The sequence below is a fragment of the Geospiza fortis genome, unplaced genomic scaffold, assembly GCF_000277835.1.
Source record: "Geospiza fortis unplaced genomic scaffold, GeoFor_1.0 scaffold590, whole genome shotgun sequence".
Taxonomy (NCBI): Eukaryota; Metazoa; Chordata; class Aves; order Passeriformes; family Thraupidae; genus Geospiza; species Geospiza fortis.
Window position 1 is genome coordinate 879,023 of NW_005054402.1, and position 11,931 is coordinate 890,953.

Genomic DNA, 11,931 nt, shown 5'->3' on the forward strand with positions numbered 1-11,931 from the left:
CTCTGTACTTCATCACCCCAGTTTAGAGGCTGTGTGGATTTATTGGGATAAGTGAAGCTAAATATGTCCAAATCTGTGATATTCTGAATAAATTCTACTGTACTATTCCATGGAAAAGTTGCTCCATTTTAGCAAATACTCCAAAACAAAGCAATTCCAAAGTCCACACAAAAAAACCACAATCTCAGGTCCTACAACAGACACATCTGCTATTTAAACACAGAAAAAACTAGGAAAAAAAATCAGCAACATAGATTAAACATTGAAGGGCTGTTTTAGGGGGAGGGGTTAAGCTTTATTTAAAGTTCAAAGTCATTTTTGTGTCTGCCACAAACAAAAAAAATCCATCATGAACAGTTCTAACCTTGATACCTGAACCCAGCCAGTAGAAGGAAACCAGGGAGATGAGCAAGGCTATAATGCAGAGAAGAAATATTTTTTTAAAAAATCAATCAATAAATGATAAATAAATGAAAAAGAAATAAATTAATAAAAGACAGGGGCAGGCTGTCAATATGGTGTTACCACTACCAAATGCTGAAGTGAAGGATGGGTTAGTGGGGAACCTGTGAAGCTCCTGTTCCACACTGGACTAAAAACAAGGGAAAGATGATGCAACAGGGAAGTCCCACAGCCTCCTACTCCACTGAGACAAAAGAAATGCTTGGCCCATATTTCCTCCTCTACTTCCCAGGACTTAATCTTTTATAACCATTGTACAAAATTCAGGAGAGGGTTATGCAGTCTCCACAAACTACAGCTCCAACGGGGTCAGAGTTACACCAATGTCATTATCAGCATAAAAGAGACCCTGGGAGGGGAAAAGGACAACTAAAATCCTAAAAAAGCTGTTCCATTTCCACTTCACATGAAGCAAAGTAATTCCAGATTTCTTGAGACAAAGACTCAGCTTTTGGAAGATAATGGTGTGGAACCACACCCTGCAAAGACATTCTGAAAACTCAAGCAGCATGTTTTAAAAAATAAATTACTGGATGCACCTGCCTCGTGCTCTTTAACACAAGGCTAGAAGAATGTTAGGACTTTCCAAGCTCTTTCCCATGAACTACAAAAAGGTGATCATGTTGTATGAAAAATACATTACTTAAGAATAACAATAAGATTCACAGTGGTATCCCAGGGCATCCCTGAAATTATCTAAACCAAACTTTTAGTCATTCCCCCAAATGCAGTACAGAAAATAGAGAGCTTTGAAGGGAATTCACCTTACACAGGCAGAAACATGTGGAAAGCCCAACCAGATCCACCCACACATCCAATATCACCCTCCACACGGGCTCTGCTCTTCCAGCCTTGGGTCTCCTGAGTGCAACATCATTCTTTACATTCAAATTAGATTAACTGAGGAACTCCAAACATCAGAATCCTGTTTATTAAATATTTCATTTGGATCAGGAATTTCTTTTACTTCTGGGTTTCCAAAGCAGCCCATGCCTTAAATCTCAGTAGAAGCAAGAGATTCAAGCATGAGATGCATCCAGGACTTCAAATACCTTACACAAGAGAACCTTAAAGTATATAAAATTACAGAGTCCAGCTTCCCACTGGGAACAGCAAATCCACAAGCACAAGCTACTGTGAAAAGCACAGCAAATAACAGAATTTAGCTCTGGCACTATTAGTTCAGCAAAGTTGACAGAGTCCCATGACTCCCAGCATGTTTAGCTCAAAGTTTCCCAATTACAGACAGGAATGCAAAGAAAGTGAGAATTTTGACTCTTAACAATCTACTGGCAAAGTATATATTGCTAAATAATTGTGACAGGCTCACATAGGACAATTGAGAATCCACAACTCAAACCCACAGTTTAAACCCTGCCACTGATCAAGACAGCACTCCCTTCAGACGTGTACAGACCTCCCTTTTCACCCAATTTTCTTTTTTAAGGCAATTTGGGGTTGCACAGTGAAAAAACTTTCATATCAAACATTCTGTAAAGCAAATGAGCAATTTCACTTTGAGATCTCTCCTTACCTTTTCATGACTGTGCTTGGAAATTCAGAAATAGCTTAATAAAAGTGGTCACTATTTATGGAGACAACCATGGAAATAGCACCAATAAAAAACCAAGAATTTATGATCCTCTTTATTCAGTGAGCCCTCTCCACATTGAAGAATGTTTGTTTAGCTTTTACACAAAGCATTTTGGTGGCCAAAATTCCTTTTCAAGTAATCCAAAATAAACCAAATTTCTCAGCACTGGACACTGTCAGTGTTGAAGACAATGATCAGTAGACTTCATCAACTGCAAGGCAGTTTCTTCACAGGAACATTCACAGATCTTTCAACCATACATCAAGCCAGTCTTAACTTTGTACAGGCCAACATAGAAATTCTTTGTTTAAACTGCACATTATAAAGTGGCTTTGTTTTGTTTGGCTTTTTGAACTATGTAAATTACTCAGCTCCATAGGATTATATAATTAAATCCTTATACTGTGCACTGTTCTGTAAATTTGAAGTAGGAATAGAAAATCTCACTTCTCTTGACAGTACAGTGTTTAACAATCTCCATGCTTTACTCATTTTTACCACATAAGCTACCCTGTCATTCTATATAAAAGGCAAATATGCCTCTAAAAACAATGTTTTAAATGTATAGAACCAAATTTTATATGCATTTATGTGAGAGATAGAATTTAAAAAAACAAGCACTGTGCTTCAGAATATTTCTCCACAATTGGATACCCAACTCTACTATGTACTAGCAATAGGAGTAAAGCAAAACACAGACTCAGACCATACCCAAAGAGAGATTACTGCTCTACAGAGAGGAAAAAAATAAAAAAAAGTTAATTAAATTTAAAAAGAAAATCAAGAGCTGCCCATTTTCCTATGACAACAAAAAAATACTTACTTTCTAAAGAGAAGTTCTTTTTTCTCCTTAACAAAACTCAAAAGGTCACAAATCAAATTTTTCAAGCTTTTTTTCCAAGCAGCCCTTTAAACAAGTCCTTATTTAAAATCTGTCCTGAAGATATCTGATTATGCTCAATACTGCTCATGTAAGGATATTTTCATTAAGGAATCACAGAATCCTAGAATGGTTTGGGTTGGAAGGGACCTTAAAGTTCACCTCTGCCATGGGCAGGGACACCTTCCACTAGACCAGCTTGCTCAGAGCTCCATCCAGCCTGGACTTGAACTTTGGGGCACTTCACAGAATTTGTAAAACAAAAGACTAATTCTAGATATTTATCTTTCAGAAAACGTAACCAGAAGACAGATGAATTACAGGAATATGTTGACCATTCTTATTCATATGTATCCATCAACGGCCAGGGCACATTTCAGATCCAACCAAAATTATATTGCTGTTAAGATCTGCACTACCATCCCCAAAAACCATATCCTCAGTAGACAGGAGCATAAGCACATGGACAAAGTTCAAGGCCACTGTGGAACAGCAAAAGAGGAGATTAAACAACAAAGCTTCTCCTTTGAAAAATGCTGCAGCTCCAGCCAGTGCAGGAATAGGCCACAGAGCCCTGTCAGGCTGATCAGAAGAAAGGAGCTGATTTTATATGAAACCAAAGGTCAAGTCTGAAACAGATAAAGGTCATGGGCAAAAAACCAAGGGAACCAACTACTCACATCAGCTTAGAGGAAAACAACACATCAGAATGCAAGTGAGCATTAACTTGGACTTGTAATCACACCCCTCCAATTCTAAATATCCAAACTCCCAGAACAATCTCCTCAAGTGACCTACAGATATGGATTCCTACACAATCATCTGGAGTTTCCAAAATGTGGAAACACTATTTCCCTGTGCCTCTGTGAAAAAGTCAAGTTGAATAAAAAACTCACTCTATTCAGTAGCAAAATAATAATTCTTCTTTCAGCCCAGAGAATGTGAAAACATTTTTCCTGGCAAGAATTGCATTACATTTACACTTGGGGAACCCACAGGCAGGATTATTAAAAAAAAACACTTGGAAAGTTATGAGCATCCAGATTACCTGACACACACAACAAAAATTTATTTCGTCTCAGTATTTTTAGCTTGAGATGTATATACACAAGAGATTATGGTATTTTCTAATATATGTCAACAGATACCAGTCAGCTTTACCAACTTTAAGTGACTTAAGCTGCCTAAATTGCTACAAGCAGCTTACACAAAGACCTCTGTCATATTCCTTTAAAAATGGAAAACTAAAATAATAAATCCCCAAATTCAACTGCGAAGCATATTCATGCAGTTATGAGATGCAATGCTAACTTAGGGGGAGGAAAGACAATTACTAATAGGCACTTAAAATGTTCTTTCCAAAAATTCAAGGTCTCTGATAACACTCATAACTAAGGGGCCTGCATACATTAAAACACAATGTGTCCTCCTAATTCCATGATCAAAACCTACAGTGAATAAAACCAACATTTAACTCTCCTAAATATGTTACAGAAAGGATGAAACCAAGTCTTAGGCCAGTGGACATTAAAACACTAAGAATTTGTAAAGGGGTAGGGAAGTGTGTTCTTAATTCATATTTATCTTAAAAAAATAAAAGGAAAAGGGATTTGTTTTTTTTTTTCTGGAATTGCAATTATGTAGCCACATTGAATCTTCAAGTCTTGCAACTAAACATCTTCAAAGCACTTTTTAGTTACTCTCTTACAAAAGAACAGAGGAAAAAAATAAAAGGTAACAGAGGAAGAATTCTCTAAATACCAAAAGACACTACCTCTTGCATCAGAGGCTACAGGCAACTGATGAGGGTTTACATGTGATGTTCACCTGGTTCTAAATATATATTTTAAATACTTTGTTTTGATTATAGTTCTTTCCACCTGATATACAGCCTGTTTTTAGGCTGCAGGTTAGACTAGAGCACCCCTAGCATTAATAAACCCACTGACAGACATCTGTCCACAGTAGCACAAGAGTAGGGAAAAATCACTAGCTCCTGTTTCAGGGCCTCATCCACTACCAAAACAAATAAAAAAGCATTTCTGTGCAGTCACCAAAACATTCTTTCTACAAATAAACTAAGGGAAATAAAAACAATCGTTTCAGACTTCACCAAATCTGCTTGTTAAGGGGAGGGATGGGACATCACTCAGCAGTAAAACAGCAGTAAATTTCACTCCAAATTTAACAGCAGTCAAATTCACCCTCAAATACAAAGAAAACCCAAAATGAATTCCAAATTTAATCTAGCTAAATGGTCTATTTATAATCAAACAAACCTAAATTAAAAGCACAGTATAAACAGCAAGTTGCTAACAATAGGCAAACAGATGTCTGCTGGGCAGGGGTGGGATGTTTCAATAAACAAACCCAAACATATCCACATGAGAAACCAAGAAGACAGAACCAATGCTGGAGACTCTCAGTGCTCAATATACTCCTCTGCATTATTTAAGTGTAGCCACTCCTTTTTGCCCAAACACCGGGCATTATTTCAGACAAGTTCATACTTTGAAGGTTTGGAGCAAAAGATATCTGTTTCTATGTCCTGAAAACAAAGAAATGCTAGGGAAGCTGAGGTTTATTGATAATCAGTGAAGAATTCTGAATGTTAACTCTTATCTCCATCTGACTTAAACTAGTGTAAAGCCAAATCAGTTCAGTAATTTACTAAGAGCCAAGTATGATTTAGTAACTGAAACTCAACATAGATGTCTGAAAATGCAACAGGAAGAGTCCTGTTCATCTCTGCTGTCAGAACAGGGTGGGAGCAATGGAGGATGTGCCTGCCCTGACATCCATGTGAAAGCCTTTGGCACCCCCAGCATTCCTGGGCACTCTCCGAGATTAATGGCTGTTATTCAGAAGTCAGCACCAGCTGCTGCCAGAGTAAGAAGTGCAAGCCATGGCACCTCAGGGCTGAACATCTGGGAATGCTGCAAATGGAGCTGCACGGAAGTGCTGAGGAAATTTCAGCTGCTGCAGAGTCTGGCCAGGTCTTTGTGTGTTCTACCACTGTGTTCTTCATATTAGGTACAATTCAAAGCCTCATTTCTACATCTATGACATCCTGTATTACTCAAAACTTGTCTGGAGGAAATCCAAATACCACTATTCATAAAATAGCAATGAAATCCTTAAGTCCATCACTTCCAAACAATGCCAGGGCAGTCTTTGGGCCAAGTGTTTTGTTATTTCTTACAGGTGAGGCATTGAGTATTTCTGAGATTGTCTAAGGAACATCACTGTATAGGGACATACCTCAACTTCACTGAATAGAAATATGAACAGACACACACAATTTTTAACTGAAGTGTGAGGTACTGATAAAATATTCACTATGGGACGAAAGCAACTTTTACTTTAACCTCTTTTGCTTACCTTGTAGAGAAAAAAATGAGGCATGATAAATTTAAGGCCAAAAGATCAGAGGTGCAAGATTAAGATGGATCTTAATATGTGCTGCTTCATATTTGTATTGTATTTATTAGCTTATAAAATTAACATACATATTAAAATTTTCATCCTGATAACAACTGCTGTGAATTCGTCGACTGTGCTTTTGTTTGTGATAAGCAGCAGAGTCACTGGAGATTAAACTCTGGTCTTCACCATCCAAAACAAGCATCATGGTTTAGAAAACATCCACGTGAAATTCTATCAGCAAAATGAACCCTGGCCTGCAACACTTTAATAGCAAGAAGTGAAGTAACTTGGGCCTCATCTACCTTAGGTTCAAAATTTAACTTTTAAATACAGTTTTACAGATTAACTTATGAATTTGAGGCACACAATCTTGAATTCTGTAGAATGCACTCTAAAAGTCACATAAAGGGCATAATCAAATCCACTAAGATCATCATTAGAATTATAACAATGTGTTTATGCTATAAAGCCCTTCAAGTAAAAAGTTAATGCTCTTTTTTTTCTGTGAAAAATTCTAGAAAGCATAAAATTAAGTTCTAGCACAGCACTTTGATTTCCTCAAGTTCATTTTCCAAGGTCAGAGTACAGTTTGACTAGGGTAATCTGTAATAGAGGAAACTCCCAGAAAACAAAGAGCATTGCCAAGAATCCAGTTATTTTATCAAGGCAGTGGTGATGTATTTCACTTCCAGCTGTCCACACTAAAAACCCAGAAAAAGTCAGCTTTAAGTAAATTACTTAAGTATTTACTTTAAGTAAATGTAACAGATAAAGCACATCTATATAAGATTAAAATGCACTCCTCTCAGAGAATTAGACATCCAGAAAAGCTGCCTTAACCCAAATAACTGTTCCAGGTTTATGGAGCTAGAACTGACACCTTGAATTCCCAGCTGCCCACCACACTAAGAAATGTGACCATGAAATGTGCATCACTGCTGCAGGAAAAACTGCATTTACTTTTAGAATCTCAGAGGTGCACACACTGATTTTGAAAATACTGCCATTTGGAAATTGATCACATACGCTGTTAGTTACTCTGAAATATATATATATGGTGTATTTTATATACCAGTGGGAGCTTCTTTCTTATACACAGAAAACTCACTGAATGTAAGGAATTAAGCACAGGGATGCCATCAGAAATTGACTGCCTTCATAGCAAAACCAGAAGAGGAATTTTGGTATAGAAGAAACCAACCTGCCATTCCTGCTTTTAGACCAGGACCTCCCATCAGCCATCAGAACAGCCTAAAACTGGCTGGTTCAGCTAAAGATCTAAACCAGGAAAAGTACACATAGAAACAATTCAATTCAATACCTGTTAAGATAAAGTAGTCTAAAATCAACTACAAAGACTTGTCACAAGCCAAGTCTGAGACTTTGGTTACAGAGTGATTTAGCAATTAATGAAATTACACAGGTCTTTGTACAATTGGTTCAATTGACCTTGCAGGTCTACTAAACTGAAAACAACTACTATGACAAAAAAAAAATTAAAATCTACACTACTATCCATTCTTTGCTGAAAAAAATATAACACAGCTGTTATTTTATTAAATTTTAAGACTTTACCCTCCTTGAAATTCACGGCTTGACAACAGAGCATTTGAGGCAGTAGTTCAAAAGAATGCTCAGCTTAAAATAATTAACAAAAAAGTTTGAATAGTTACAAATATTCATCACTACAAAGTTTTGACAGTGAACACATATTAGAATTTTTAAAAAATTGTTTCCCCTCATCAAAAATTTGCACCCATGAAGTAACTGACTCTACCATAACAACAACAAAAAACTGTCCAATACAGAAGCAGCAACAACAACGAAAATATTTCTGATTTTTGAAAGCACCACCATCATTTGAGCTAAGCATCACTGGGGACAAAAGCAGCAGTTCCAGAGGATGAAAGCAGTGTTTTCCAAAAGCAATCTACAAAAAAAAAAAATCCATACACTGCTGTATGTTTACATAAAATTGCAGTAAAATTTCTCCCTCAACTGACTTGCTTTTCTAACAGATTTCACATGAAATTATGCAATTATAGCATTCTTGAAAAGGGGAACTGTTTACTAATTTTCCAGAAATGTTCAGAAAGTGATGGTTACAAGCAAGTAGCCTACTAGATTTAGGAAGGAAAGCTGAGAACTGAGAAGGCAAAAGGGAAACAGCAGAGCTGAGATGATTCTGCTCAGCCACAAACTCAGGTCTAGCAGTCTGCAGGTCATGCAAGTGGTTAATGGACTCCATTAATGCAGCAGACCTGACACAGAAGATGAGAAGCTACAATTATTACAACCAAAAGCCCAAGAATGATGTTTGCCTGCAGCACACGAGTTAACACGGGCAGCAGCAAAGGTTGGAAACTTCTCCTTTCTGATTTTCATCATTGTAACAGAACTAGATTAACACATGTAACATTTTCATTTCCATCCCTCAGTAATTACCAGCACCAATTACCATACCAAGAGTCATATAGTGATTACATTATAATGAGAGCAGTGAAACAGAAGGATTTAATGCCACTGTTTGAAAGGATATAAACAGTAACTACAACATTTAAGGATATGGGAACATTTGTAAAAGTCACAGCATCATTGTGCCACGCTTGGGACAGCAACCACCATGCCAGAAAGCACAAGGCTATCAACAGTTAACCAACACTTCAAAGCAGCCCCTGCTTTGCCTACAACCAAATGCTTCTCAACATGTCCAAAGTCCAGTTGTATTATTTTTAACTGGAATGGATAAAACCCAACGAGTTCTGCAGACACCAATCACCTTTCCTAACTATGCTCCTTACGTAACAAACCCAGCACCGCAGGCCACGTGCATTCTCCACAAGGCACTAATTAGGAACTCCTAGCAGGACCAAAAAAAAACCCTCAAAAAACCAAATCCAAACTTTTCAAAAATAACTAAACAGGTTAAACAACACACTCAGACTTCTATATTGCCATGACAACTCAGCATGCATTCACAGGCACTCTTCAAGGTTTTAAATCAAAGTCTTTAATAGAGTCTGTATTGAATTCACAGAATCCCAGAGTGGTTTGGGTTGGGAGGAACCTTGAAGAGCAGTTCCAAAACCCTGCTATGGGCAGGGACACCTCCCACTAGACCAGGTATTAATTCTTAAGTACATGGATGAATCAGGCAATTAAGAAATAGCAATTAAAAAGTACTAGTTGCAGAAAAAAGTCCATCACGTTCTATTAAACAAAAGGATGTAGATACCATTCCACGTATATGCTAAGCCAAGGAAATTCCAGAAACTGGGAGAGCAGACTGGAGGGAAAGGGCTGCTCTTCCCTGCTTTCCTTGCTTCTACACCTTTCTCAAAGTGAGCAAGCACCAAAAGATCCTTCAGGATAGATTCATCTTTCCCTAAGACAACTTGACTCTTCAGTAAATCAAACAAACAAAAAGCCAACAACACACCACAAAGAATACAAAAATCATTGAAAAAGCCCCTCTCAAACGTACATACCTGTGGAAGTGCAGTATTGAGCTGCCTCTGCAAGGAATCCCTCTCATGGCCAACCTCATGCAGCTTGCCCTGGGTGAGGGCGAGTGTCTCCTGAGTTTCCCGGAGCGTTTCCAGCAGGCGATCCCTCTCCTCCAGCATGGACACCATTAACTGCTCAAAGTGGGAATCAGCATCCGACTGCAGCGGGGAACCTGAACCGTGGCCTCCATTTCCCCCGGCGGGAATCTCGGCCTCGCTGATGGTTGGCATCACCTCACACATCATCTTGAAACAAAAAGAGACACAACAAAGGCCAGAAACCTCGGTCAAACGAATCTAAACAGGAACTTTGAGTGCTGCCCGTAACACCCACTTAGCTCTCCCCACGATAGCATCAGCAAAGGCTGCCAGCACCTTGGCGTTTGCCACTATTTCATTAAGAGTGGAGAAAAGGTACAGTCAACTTAATCAAGGCTTTGCTTCATAATGAGAATCTTGTGACTTCTTGCAAAACCAGATTTTTGCAGGCTACGTCTCAAACTGTGACTTCATTTTAATGGATTTATGTTTTTGTGAGGAGTAAACTGCTGCCGAGATCTTTTAAAAAGAAAAACAAAGATAAGGCATGCAGCCTGACACCAAAAATTATACACTTCACCCAGCAAATGATTACACTGCACATTTTGGGAAACATTATCTGCTTCTTCCACTGCTTCAAACACACAAAGATTGTATCTACAACAGTGCTTTGAGCTTCTGTTGGCTGTAGAAGTTTTATGGTGGTGAAAGTGATGTATGGTAAATGAGTAATAAATCCAAACAGTCCAATTCAGGAGATAAAAGCATGTAAAGGAAGATAAAAAGTAAAAAATTCATTATGAAGCAGTAGCAGCTGTCAATGCGGACAGCAAAAATAAAGGTAAGCAAAAATAATTAAAGGCAGAGGATGGATACGGTTAACAATGCAAATAGGAGCACTGCACTAGTGGAAGCGAGCACACTAAACTGGGAGCACCTTTGAGAGACCCTCACAGATCCCTACCAGAGCTAAGGCATTAAAGTTTTAAAAACCATGGAAAAAACCCACTCGTGTAACCACTGAACACTGACCCAACAGCAAAGTTCTTCAGGCAACCTCTCTCAAAAACACAAACCTACAAAAATGCAAGGCAAAATCAGGGGAAGTAGCTCCTCAAACCTCTCAGGTACCACAAACTTTGTTCTCAGCCTTAAATTTCACACTCACATCTGGAAATTTTAAAAGAATGATTCATTCTTAGTCTTACAGTGGGTCCTCTCCATGCTTGGAAAGACTTGGAACAATCTGAAGTGCTTTGTAACGTTTTCATGCATGATTACGATAAGCCCTGAATTTTCACCACTACGTTATTTACCTTGCTCAATAAAACGAAAAGGCTTGGAAAACAGGCCCCAGGTTTCCTGCAGCACCAGTTCTTCTCTGTTTTAGCAGTTTTCTGTTATCCCCCAAAACCCTTTGGATCGCAAAGCACCCATCCAGCTCCAGTCCAATGACTGTTTAATCGAAACACATGAAAAAAATAATAATAAACCTGCCGAGGAAAGAGCAGATCCAGTAAAAAGCAGCAGCTTCAGCTAACTCGCCAAGTCCCCGGCACAGAAGAATGTGAAAATAAACTGTCTCAGCTTCCCATCCCTCTATTACTGGCCCATAGGTCCTGCAACAGCTGGGATAGAGGAATCATGTGCTGACCAAAAAAAAAAAAAAAACCACCAAAGTAGTCCGATGCAGGGATGCAACAAGCTTCAACAGTTCATCGCTCATAAATTCCACTCAGGTCACAATCGCATTATTAAACACAGTACGGACAGCAGGGGAAAACAGCATGAGCTTTCTTGTAGAGGATTTGGAAAAGCCTCCCTTCTTTTCTCTTCTATTAATTCCAACGGGAAGCTCTCCTTCCAGTTCCCTGCGTCTTAGTTCAAACATTTATAATCCCAAGAGCAAGGCGCTGGCGTCGCTTCGGAAGGCGAGCAGGGAGCAAGACCTGTTGTTTTCTCCGCACCAGTCCCGCAGACGATGCTCCGCAACCGAGAGCGGGCGAAGAAAGGACCCGGCAGCT

At 38.7% G+C, this 11,931-nt stretch overlaps 1 protein-coding gene across 1 annotated transcript in view; it reads right to left on the bottom strand.

Moving 5' to 3' along the window:
• PPFIA1 (PTPRF interacting protein alpha 1) overlaps positions 1 to 11,917 on the bottom strand; it is a 53,359-nt gene extending 41,442 nt beyond the window's left edge. The window contains exons 1-2 of the mRNA XM_031061177.1: positions 11,224 to 11,917; positions 9,851 to 10,114 (exon numbers count right to left, since the gene is read on the bottom strand). Of these exons, the coding sequence (XP_030917037.1) occupies positions 9,851 to 10,114 (264 nt within the window). The 5' untranslated portion in view covers positions 11,224 to 11,917. The remainder of the gene's footprint in view (positions 1 to 9,850; positions 10,115 to 11,223) is intronic.
• Between the last annotated feature and the right edge of the window lie 14 nt (positions 11,918 to 11,931).